The sequence below is a fragment of the Euwallacea fornicatus genome, chromosome 3 (assembly GCF_040115645.1).
Source record: "Euwallacea fornicatus isolate EFF26 chromosome 3, ASM4011564v1, whole genome shotgun sequence".
NCBI classification, from domain to species: Eukaryota; Metazoa; Arthropoda; class Insecta; order Coleoptera; family Curculionidae; genus Euwallacea; species Euwallacea fornicatus.
In genome coordinates this window covers 539,230-552,106 of record NC_089543.1, presented here as the reverse complement: position 1 = coordinate 552,106, position 12,877 = coordinate 539,230, and the positions used below count along the sequence as shown (strand labels likewise).

General features: G+C 35.6%; 1 protein-coding gene across 3 annotated transcripts in view; it reads left to right on the top strand.

Moving 5' to 3' along the window:
* trh (trachealess) overlaps window positions 1–12,877 on the top strand; it is a 70,721-nt gene that overhangs the window by 14,135 nt on the left and 43,709 nt on the right. For all 3 annotated transcript variants that reach the window (XM_066301949.1, XM_066301948.1, XM_066301947.1), the window contains exons 2-3: window positions 4,147–4,179; window positions 9,296–9,343. In XM_066301949.1, coding sequence (XP_066158046.1) covers window positions 4,147–4,179; window positions 9,296–9,343 — 81 coding nt within the window. The remainder of the gene's footprint in view (window positions 1–4,146; window positions 4,180–9,295; window positions 9,344–12,877) is intronic.

Sequence of the window (12,877 nt, the reverse complement as noted above, 5' to 3'; positions counted from 1 at the left end):
GAGATTGTAACGAAGAATCCAGTGGCATACTCAGATTTTATTTATAATTCTTAGTTTTCGAGATATGGACCAAACTTATGTTTTTTTTTTAATAGGACACCCTGTATATTTTTACTTATTTTGATTTCCCTAATTTTCCCTATTCCAAAGGTTCTAAACTTGATATGGTTATTTCAAATAATAATGTCAATAATTGACATTTTCTGAAAGAAGATAGTTTCTAGAGGCGGCCATATATAAAACAAAATAATTAGTGACAATTATAATTGTCAATAATTATATTAATAGTTAATATCTAATCAACAATATTAATCATAAAAGGGCTCAACGTATAATTTTATTTTTAGAACGTGTATATATCTCTAACAATAACAAATTTACCATTTTTCTTTAACTGCATAATAATGTAAATTAAAGCAATGTTCAAACTGATTTCCATTCTCATCTAAACATTTTTGACATAGTTTGGATATTATGTTTAAGGAGTTTAAAACTATTACCGGGTGTCTTTCTAGGTATTGGAAAGCTTCCTCTATAGCAATGCGTAAACTAATCATATAAATGGTAAATTTGTTATTGTTAGAGATATATTCACGTTCTAAAAATAAAATTATACGTTGAGCCCTTTTATGATTAATATTGTTGATTAGATATTAACTATTAATATAATTATTGACAATTATAATTGTCACTAATTATTTTGTTTTATATATGGCCGCCTCTAGAAACTATCTTCTTTCAGAAAATGTCAATTATTGACATTATTATTTGAAATAACCATATCAAGTTTAGAACCTTTGGAATAGGGAAAATTAGGGAAATCAAAATAAGTAAAAATATACAGGGTGTCCTATTAAAAAAAAAACATAAGTTTGGTCCATATCTCGAAAACTAAGAATTATAAATAAAATCTGAGTATGCCACTGGATTCTTCGTTACAATCTCTATCCGACACCGTTTATACATTTTCAATAACTTAACACATATTCCAACTATAGGGGGGGTTCCATAATACAATATTTTCAGAAACGCCCTGTAGTGCAAAAACTAAGATAGCAGGATCAATTCTGTTAACGTCATTATTAGTTTCGCTAAAAAGTGACACAGGTTCGCGAAAACCGCATCTCTTTATCTTTGTTAATATCCGAGATAGCCCACGGTTACAACGAAAATGGCACACCCTGTACAGTTTTAATAATACTGCGTGACATAGAAAAGAGAACGCCCTGTAAAAATTATTTTATTTAAATAAGTTTTGGTATGCATGTTTGTATATAGCACAAAAAACGATTAAATATTCAGCCATACTTATCAATGTATTTACGAGTTATCAGGAATTTTAGATTTTTTTTACTATAAAAATTGAAATAAAATATCAACAATATTATTGCAAAATGTCATTTATTGACGTCTAGCGTATTTAGAAAGTGCGTTTAGATGAATTAAATATGCCTAGACGCAGAATGCAGCGAAATTTTCATCAATTGAGCCACTTTCAGACAGAACGAATAGTGGGTCTACGAGTGGCTGGTCGGTCATTTAGGGAACTCGCCACTAGATTGAACTGAGTCAGGTATGGTTCCAAGAAGAGCATACAATCAGAGGCAGAAGTACTGGACGATCCGAAAGAACTACAGAATGTCAAGATCACCGCCTTCGAATTATCGTCCTAAGAGATAGATTCGTCTCGTCGAGGACGCTGGCGGATCAGTAGTTTGATGAATATGAAGGGCTCATTGGGATTCTAACCATTTATCGCCGGAAAGGAAGTTTTGGATTGATTTCCTACCGTTCCCATCTTGTGTTACACCTCACCTCAAGTCATTGTCAAAATCGAGGGCAGTGGTGCAGTGAACGGATACATTATAATCTAGAACGAGATAATATTAATTTAGTGACGAATCCAGAGTTTGTTTGGGTATGTATGGTGATCGGGTAAGAGTAAGAAGAAGACGGGGTGGAAGACTGGATCGTCAGTTTTCAATACAGAGGCGTGTCCATTTGACTGTTGGGGTGCTATCGCATATGGTAGCAGGTGACCTTTACTTTTCATTAGTGGCAGTAATTGGCATTGGAAGGCAGATTCATCCAAGAAATCTTTGGAACCACATCTTGTGTCTTATCTGGAAACTCTTGTTAATCCAGTTTTCCAGCAAGAACAATGCAGGACTACATGTGACTATGGATTTCTTTCAACAAAATGCAATCAATTTGCTATCTTGGTCACTACCATTTCCAGACCTCCCACCGATTGAAAATGTATGAAATATTGTAGGTAGAAGGTTGCATAATTTACTCCATCCTTCGCAAACCCTAGCGACGCTATGTCTTACTATCCAGTTAGCCTGGAATGAGATCCCTCAAAAGGACATTAATCACCTCATGAACTCCATGCCTAGATGTGTACAGGAATGTATGACAACGTGCAGTACCGACAAATAATTATTTTTTTTTTACCGTAAGAAGCAGGCATACCAAAAATTATTTAAATAAAATAATTTTTACGGAGTGTTTTCTGTTGCCTATGTCACGCAGTATAATATACAATTGGAGCCAAAAAACTACAAGGTGATAGCTGCTTTGTGCCTCATCCGTTCAGGAATATAAATGGGCATCTGACCCAAAAACAACTATTACCCTATAATTAACCAAACCCAAATCCAACGGTCTTTGATCTGAGTAGCCTTCGTTGCTACTCAAACCACTGAATTGTAAAAAGTAAATATTCCTATTGTGATTAATAATTTCTCAAGACTATTTGGTTCATACTTTTGTCACAAACGTGATATACAGGAAAATTTGCATGGATAGCACCGAACCAAGAACAGATGAGACGAGCTTTATTCTGCTACTGTAAATACTTTTTCCTATAGATAATACCTAACAAATCCAAGGAATGTAATTATAGAGAAGAAACAATTAGACATGTATTATAGGTAACTTATCTTCCTTGATCGTCGCAGTAGCTTCATACGACCATTTTAAGCAAGCCCCACAAAGATCGACGTTGAAATTGAAAGAAATGCGCCAGTCTCATTGTCGACCAAATTTATTTATCGCATGGTTTGAATAAACGAGAGGATGGTATAAACATTACGTCCTACCGGTCGTACGTTGTCCGTCAATAGACGTCAATTCGACCCAACAAGTTAGGGCTCCTTTTGTGAACCCGACTGAATGCCATGTAAATTTTTATTCTTAGAAAGTCTTGTGTTTTACATGGAAAGTTTAGAAGTAGAAATACACCAAGACAAAGCAGCGCACATGAAAGCGAACATGAAAGGGTATTTTTTGCGGCGGTTGGCAAAAATAAAATAAGGCCGAGCAATGTTTCTTGACTGAATGTCTTCTTAATCACCTCGGACCAAAGATGGTCAAGTCTGGTAGCAGTTAGTGACAGCAGGTCTCTATGAACTTACCCTTGCTTGCCGACGGTTCAAACTTTTTCCTCTAGTACTGTCTTCGGTTGTTTTCAAATAAAAAGTCGTTTCTCCAAGTTAGAAAAATGAGTTGTCTTTGCAAGCCGAACAATCGTTTGCGCGAAGTACTACACTACTGTCGATGTTGATAATCTCCTTTTGAGTCTGAAACGAAATTAAGATAATTAGGTTCGATAATTATACCCAGTACCTACAGGTACTTAAAATAAATGCCACGTTATTCTACAACACTTGTGTCACATTTGTGGACAATGTCATAAATAAAGTACGATCAGTGGCGCTTGCGTGCTTGGTAATGGTTCTTGACAGACATAATCGGTACCTTTTATAAATGTTGAGCTGGCCTCGTAATTTAAAGAGTCCTTTAATTGAAATCTCATGTTTTGCCAGGCAAGCCGCCTCTAAGGCCCTTGTTCACTTTTTCATTAATTAAATAACGACCCTATAAAATATAATTTGAATCCTACTATTTCGAATAAATACGTTAGAATTTACATATGAGGCCTCGCTTAACGTCACCACATCTATCATATGGATGATGCACTGCTTGTTTCTGGTAGAAGTATACGGTGGCGGATCTGTCGCAAGGTAGCAAGGGTTGTGCTTGGGTGGTCAAAAGGGCAATGCGAAGTAGATACGATGTATAAAATCTAAATACTAACGTTTTCAGTGCGTAATTTTAACATTGATTTTTACTTTTTTACAGGTATCGAGACGACACTTTATGCTGGACTGACAGGTAAGTGGACTAACTAGACAAGGAGCGTGATAGCATTTAGGACTAGTTGTATCCTTCTCAAGTACGAAAAGCAGCATTGACTTCCTGCAACTGCCTGACCAATATTTTATGCAATCTATTCACATTACAGCTAAGGCAGAATCCTCAATAGGTATAATAAAGGGCAATCATAAAAAAAACTCAAATATCAGAGGGACGCCATGGATCCACTTGTTAGCTATTATCTGTTTTTCGGATGCTTGATGACAACTAGCAAAAGACTTAATCAACGCTCATAGATGCAGGAAAACTGCATGTAAAAAACTGAGAATTGAGATTGCTAAATTTTACTTTAAGTGAAAAGACTGATTGAACTCTAAATGTTTTATAAATAATGTTTTATGGAAAAAGGTTCGGGAAAGTTGATGAAACGAAATACGGTATAATAATGTCAAAACACTGCAAATTTTTGGGACGAAGTATATTTAATTAAAATTTCACAGTTTTTCTCAGTGAATTGTGGAAAACAAAACGAGTAAATTTTAATTCCGCATTATTGTTCTTGAAATTTCATATTTTTTATCTATCTCCGAAGTACAACAAGAAAATTTGTCCCAGAATCGAATGGGCACCAACATAGCCGTCTTTTCTTAAAGATTCGTCGACGACCATCGATCTCTTATTGATTTTGTTTTAATGGTTTGTTCGGAGACCGCGAGTTCGATCGATTTGTGCTACCAAGAAGCCACTGGTCAATCGAGTTTTTATTTTTGTCACACTGTCCTGCACCAGACTGCATCAGTTAAGCATAATGCATATTCCTGCAAAACCAATAAAAACTGTACAAAATTGCGCAGCGGATAGTTTTCTGGTTTAATTCAGCGGCGTTTTTTTGGCGGTATTGACCCTACTGTCCGCCAAGTGTCGAAAACTTGATTTTTTGTCTCTGAAATATTCTTGCGGGGTTCCTAATCGATTGGAAATATGTTTGGTATGAATTCGTTTTTAGTAGTCTGCACTCGCGCGGCCCATTGATGGCAAAAAGTCCTCAGACCATTGCCGTTTCGGTCGCATGCGGCGGCCCTTCTGCCGGTATCTCCTCATTAAACCTCATCAGGACCGGAATATCTGATAGTTTCACAGATAAAACTTAAAGACAAACGCCTGTAGTACTATCTCTTAGTAAGACTAATCAGAAATGCAAAATAACAGTGATGACTGAGGTTCACAACTTTTGTTCGCCTCTTTGGGTTAAATAGCAGGTCCCCTCTATTACCAGCCAAATTACCCTGAATCGGCGGGCAATCTTGTGGGGTAATTTCATAACAGGTTTAGATTTAATGTTGATAGAATCTCCTCGAGGTCCCTGATTATTTCAAGATAATTTATAAAACATCTCTCCTTAGAACAGATCTGAAGGGCGAGTTTGCTTAGATTTTACTATAAATCGGTCAATAAAGAGTTGAACAAACGTGTCCGTTGGTAAGGGGACTTGTTGCGGGCATGCAACTCTTCTGACGAACAGCGGTGTTGAGTCTGGTTAATTTATGTTGCTTCCTAAAATGGAACTAAATATATAAACTTCGAAACAATGGCCTCTTTTTTCGCGAGAACTTTTCTTCTTCTGTCAAGTGATGCCAATGGCCGGCTCAGTGCTCGTCTACAACCTTTTATCTACCATTAAAGCTCGCCCTTAAAAAAATTAACTCTACTATTGGATAATTGCACTCATCAAAAGAAGATTCTTAAAGCGAGTAACGCACACTTAAATAGGCAGTTTCGCCTCGCCCAATTAAATCAACATATTAAAAGCCATAAATAAAAGTGCAGAAAATCAATGTTGTTTCTCCAAACCAATTAGACCATAATTGGTAGTTGCAGATTGCTGAAGGTTAGTGACATATATGGTCGTGTATTTGTTTCGAGAATCGATTGAACGGTGGTCCATATGATATTATCTGGCGAGGCAGCCCGACCATTCTGCATGGTCGGCAGGCCAACTCTTTTTTAAAGTCGAACGATGGTATGCTGCATTGGACCTCACCTCAGAGCCCCTACCAGTTTTTAAGTCACGGAGATTTTTCAGTTTTTATACGCACGTGCTAACCCTGTTTAATATATCCGCTTCGATGGACCTCCGACTTTATATCTCATACTATGATTCCAATTTATGGCAAACGGCACAAAACGAAAATTGGTCAAATCATTTGTACTATAATATATCACGAGAAATAGCAGTGAAATGTTACAAATTCCAGATATTATAGTCTGCAGCGCCTGATGAAATGAAATTTAAACGTCTCATGTGTGACAAAAAAATTACATGTAGAAGATATTTCATAAATTCATTCACAAATACCTACCAAATAAGTATTCAATGATTTTACAACTACTTCACTTCATTCTAAAGCTTAGAAATAAATGAATATTTATCGAACAGGCAAATTGTGACATGTCATAAAATTTCCTACAAGACGTCGAAATTTTTGAACTCTACTTTAAATCTGTTTCCAACTAGGAATTAGTAGTCACTGAATATTAATAGAAAAAATCACACATCCAACTCTACTATTCTAATTAAAAATCATTGCAAATTAATATTGTTTTGATAGGCATTTTCATTACATATACATATTTCTATGCATCTCTTTCTATATCTCATACGACATTATATCTCATAATTCTATTTTCCATTTTTCTACTTGCATGTCATCGTGCATCGCGTACAAATTGAATTAGTTAAATTATTTTTACAACTGTTACATCACCAGGAATAACAGTAAAACGTCACAAATTGCTAGACAGTATGGTCTTCAGAGCCCGAGGAAATTAACTGCGTTGTCTTACCATAATGTAATGATAATCCCTTCTATACATGTCTCCATAAAAGTTGGGCCACACGTAATCCGACATTAGCCGTTTAATTAGCCCAAGAACACGACAAAGTTCGTCGTCAACTTAGATTGGACTTTTAGGACAATGTTGCCAAATTTCATTCACAAACAAAAAATAAAAAATACCAGTCTTCGTGTCATGAAGAAAATGACAAAAAAAATAGAGGTATGTATGCAGCATAGTAGGTAAATGGGGTCTGCAAGTGGGTAAGTGTATTAGTATATTTTGCAAGTGATGAATTTAAAACGAATCCTTGAAACGTACGTTACCTAAGAAATTTGGTGCAGCAGTTGGACCCCTACCCAACAGCTCAACGTTTTTTTCCCAAATTCCCTTATAGTCACTTTATGTCTCATCGAAAACTTCTTTCTCACTCAGTTACAAATTTGCTAACACATATTGAAAAAATCTGCTCATGATTCGTCCTCAAATTATATTATCGAAAGTAGGCGTGGTTGGTGTCCAATTGTTACCAATTTGTTAGGTCACAAATTTTGTAAGAATTACTTAGAAGATTTGAAGTTGCAACCGGAACTCTAGGTCAATGCATCTTCCAAGTCCTATTTATTTAAGTTATATTTAATCGAAATCTCTATAGTCCCCCCTCTCCATCTCCAAATACAACTTTTCAAAAATTTTATGTTTAGTATTAATCCCCTTAACAGTTAGTTAAGTCACTTTTTAGAAAATTTGAAGCTGCTTTTGAAACCTGACTCAACTGGTCTAGATTATTTCATCAACTTCATAAGTTAGGGACGACTTTCTTCTCAAGTAAAAATTTTTTAAGTTACAAATTTAATATATAGGGTTAACGGTTGTTTGGAATTCTACCGGCGCTGGTGTCTTTTCCTTCAAGCCATACGTTTTTAAATAATAAATTTAGCATCAATTGTGCATTAAAATTGAACAAAAAAATGTTAATACAATCGCAACTTTACCGAATCACTAAAAAAAAAATTTTCTATCAAAGTTCCAAGTTGTCGCTTTACGTTCCATCGAAAGCTCCATGACATTGGCGGCTTTTATCCAACGTTAAAAATATCGCAAGTTATAAATTTATTAATATACATACGTATTCCGTTAATACGCTCGTTACAATGCGTGTTCTAACTTGTCAGCTGAAACGAAGAAATTACCATCATGTCCATTAATTTCCTCTCAAGCTTAAAATATATTTTAAAAACATTGACAAACTGTCGCAAAAAATTTCATTCGTAAAACGAGATATTTATGTCCCACGCGTAGAAATGATAGTTAAGAAATCTAAATTTTAATACAAAAAAATCACATGAAAAATTTGCTAAATCACTGTTTTCCCGAAGTTTATTGTAATCATACACTAAAGATGAGACAAGAAGTATGGCAACGCAGCAAAATCGTGGGTTTGTGGTGGTAAATTGACTTCGCCCTTAATTACACGCGTTTTCGGTAGGGTGTTGATTTATAGGGCAGTTAAATATCTCATAAACAGCACACGAGGAGCACGGAATGTCCGTTGTCATATTTGATGACATTCCTCGGAGCACTTGTAGCTCACGATTGGCGCCTTTCGATCGCAAAAAAATTCCCATTTTTAATTAGATTCCTGTTTATTGGCGGCGCGATATGGTATGAAAAGTCCCTCGACTCGATTTAGCAAAAACAAAATTTCACTTTGCAACGTTTTTTTTTTATCAATAGCTCACGATGGGTAAGCGAAGCAATCTTCAAGGTATACTTGCAAAAAACTCTTGATGCCAATTAATCGAAAGGAAGGCTGAATAATGGATGTCGCCATCTCGATATACCGTATGGTCAGATTGAACTAGCTCAGCTGAGTTATTTCTACAGATAACAATACGGGCGCACGTGCGTAATCAATCCGATTATTCCTTAAAAAGGCCGACCTGCGCTTTTGTTCATCCACGGGAAAAGAAATAAATATTAATTGGCATCTGTAAGATTCCTTACACGGACTTCATGGTATTTTCTAGACTTTTAATAACCCGTATGAAGTTCTGGAGCAAGTATTGAAACGAGCATATTAGGTCTCGTTTTAGGGGAGACATTGTCACCATTAAGAGTACAGGGGGTGAAAATTTTGCCTTTAGGACTTTAGTTCCATTTGTCCTGTCCCAAAGCGCGGCGGGTTGGCGTGAAGACGTGACGTTTGCCTTTATTTATAAGCAATCACATGTTGCACGAAAATGTTGTGGAAAATTCACGGGTCAAATTATACTGACTTTATGTTTACTTTTTCCAGAAAACCTACAGTTGACGACGTGGGCAATCCATCGTCAGTAAACGCTCGGTAAGTACCTGTTATTATAGACAAAAAACAATTCAACAATCCCAGTTTAATGCGTAAGGTATACGATTATCTCCAAATAAGTTGATACAAATTCAGTTCGCGCCATTAAAGCTTAATAATAATAGACATTTTATCGAAATGACTGCATTAAATATAATTGAATTATTCATCGAAGGTAAAAACCATAGATAACGAACATGAAAGAAACCTCTGTTGCAAGTCTGTCATATTTATGTACCATCTGACAAATTTATTTGCATGTAAACATGCAACCCAATGCTGGTTTAAATCAATTATTCTTTCCTGGATTTTTCCCATATTAAATACACCCAGTGATATTTGATCCATGCATAATATGCATTTATTCGTAGTTTTTTTTATATTATGCATATAAAAGTTTTATGGCGTAATTTGACTGTCACTTATTGGAATTAATTGTAATGTGCAAAGGTAGATTTATTAGAAAATTTCCCAATTCACTCTCCAGTACGTGCTGCTTTGGTAATTTTGTCATCGCTCAGACAAAGCGTTTAAATTAATTTGTTTGCCTGATAGGTATCTTTATTAAGTCACTAAATTTACAATTTAATGACACTACCTTATTATTTACATCTCAATACTTTCATTTACGAAACCTTACATTATGTGCTCATCTACATATATTAAGCTTCCAAGTTCAGCCTTATGGGTTATTTATTCCGTAATTCTGCTATATCAACGTCTTCGGTCTTTTTAAAATTTAATGTGTATTATTTTATGGAATTGGTTATTTTTGAAATTGCTACATTGAAGCCATCTGCCAAATCGTGGCGTAGCTAAGGAAAAAATATGGAGAGAAAAATGATGAAATACGACATTGAGATGGGAAAAAATAAAAGAAAAAACCGCTTAATGCATACCTCGACATCTCGCAAGGGAATCGAGAAAAGGCGTCTCCCAGCGCAGCGGCGAAAATCTTGTGAATAATTGATAAATATTGTGATTCGATATTCCCCACATAATCGGATTTTTCGATTGGTACGTTCAGGAATTCTTTTTGCTTTTGTCATCAACTCCAAGAGCTTTATTGAAGTCGTATTCCGCTCCAATGAAATACAGAAGTAATTAATTCGTTCACCAAGACTAGAATCTTACACCGACTTCCTGATTCACTGCATAATTCATTAACTTTTATGACAGCAAAATCATGGCACAAGCCAAAATAAATTAAGATAAAAGACGCGATATATTGAACTGAGCCACCCCTAAGTTTTTTCAGATTCTTATCCTACTTCATTCTGCACGGTTCACATGTGAATTCGAATCTTTATATACCGGTTAAAACCGTTTTCCTCCTCGATAACCTTTAGGCAATGACTTTTGATTATTCCAAAATCAGATCGAAGTGTATTCTAATCGAAAGCAGACAACTCTTATAGTATAGTCTTAAGAACGGGGCTTTTTCTGAATGAACTATAAAGACAAAGATGACAATAATGCCTCCCAGAAGCGATCCATACTCTATATGTATAAATCTATGTCCCAAATCTCCCTAAATTGCTACCGCTGCCATTATTTCGCGTTAATCCCTGCATTGGTCACGGGGCATTTCGAGATCTACTTTTTAATGTTCCATTGTGGTTTCCAATCATAACCGGCTTACCGCTATAACTCCCCACTAAAATGGAAATAAACCATTAAAACCCGGGCTTGGATCCATCGTTTATCTTTGCTTTCCTTCCATTAAAATTAAAATTCGTATATAGGGTCAATTCAGACATGAAGACAAAGTTACTTACATATGTGAAGAGGAAAAAAGAAACGCAAAAACGGCTGGTGGAGGAACAATCTGACAAATGGTTATGTTTATGAGCAAAGATCAATCTTTGTAAATGGACGTATATTGGTTGATCCGGACTGGAGGGCGAAAAAAAGCGCACGCGAATTTAAAATGCATAGAAATGTCATCGATACAACAACTAGCCATATTTTATGATTGACTCGGGGTGCACCCCTATAATCTTGAATCTTTGCCGCACGATTGGGAATCGTGAAGAAAACTGACCCCTACCGGACCTCAAATTGGATTTAAAACGAGGAGGACCTTTATAATTCCCTTTAGAGACGGGCACGCGACTAGCCCCGTGGTCTTTTAATTCCCTTTGTCCTTTTAATCCCTATATTTCCCTTTTACAGTCGCAAGTTGCGCCTTACATTTAAAAGTCACGTGTTACACGATTTAAAACGTCGTTAAATATTAATTTCAGGGATTTTTTTCTACTTAAAGTTTTTACAGTAATTTTGAACCTAAAACAATATACGATTAATACATCAAACTAAGAGTGTAATTACAACGGCCATGTGCGACCGCAGACACATCGTACATAAAAATGATTTGTTGTGGACACAAAACCGGACAACATATTGTACAAATTATCTTATATGAAAGTGGACAGGCTGGACCCTAGCCAAGTTTTGTATATTTTGAAGTTTAATAACAAAACTATGAGTTAGGGCGCTCCAAGTTTTCATAATGCTCCTCATTTGTCATTTTTTTTTACTTTCATGTTTACTTTGCAATGATCCAGACAGATTGATGGGATTATGAAGTCAATTTAGTTAGTTCAAGCAGGGGGGCGGAAAATTATATCGGAAAACCGTTCGACCTCGTATTTTTTTTCCATGGAACGAACACAAGTGTTGATTGCTTTCAGCAATTTTTTAAGGATACACTTTCCTTCTAGTATCTTTTCGAATTTCTATGAAAAATTCTGATTATTTTTCATGCGTCATCATTTTCTGTTGTTAACTTAACCCACCAATTTTAAGAACAAAATATACTACATTCTCAATTAAACTGAGCGGGTTACTTAATTTTTCACAAATTCATTATTTACAACTGCAGTACCTATATTTTTGTTAAATTAACTCTTGTTAAGCCATGTAGGTTATTCGATGCATTCAATATGAGCAGAAATTTGCCTCTATCTCTCAAACACACGAATTTTAAATCAATTTATTTAAACCTTTTTGAGCTTATTGTGTATAAAATGAATATTTTTTGAAAATGACGTAGAGAAAATAGACGTTACAAACAATTACCGGAATATCACATTAAAATTAGTACCATTCGTTGAATGAATGATCGCAAAGGATTAACGTCACTGCAACGTCATTTAATCGTCAGAAATGCGCCGTCGCAATCGGCCCAGATAAGATATAAAAGGTCATGGTAACTTTCATTCCTTTCGATTTCGCCGCCATAGATTAGTGTCCTTAATTGCCAAAAAAGGGGACAAAAGTGTAAAAAATATTGCTGTATCCAGTCGTCCCCCCAATCATTGGTTTTAGAAGTGTTCACATAAGATTCTGTTGTAAATTTTATTAAAAACTGGTACATGCGAGAAGATTGTCGCTAATAAAAGATAATGGAACATTTCATTGAGCTCCAAATTACCATGTAATTTTGCCATGATTCGATCAGACCTCGTAACTCTTCAAATGATCAGGACCTCCATGCTTGAACCACAAAAACGATTAGCAAGTATAGGCAGA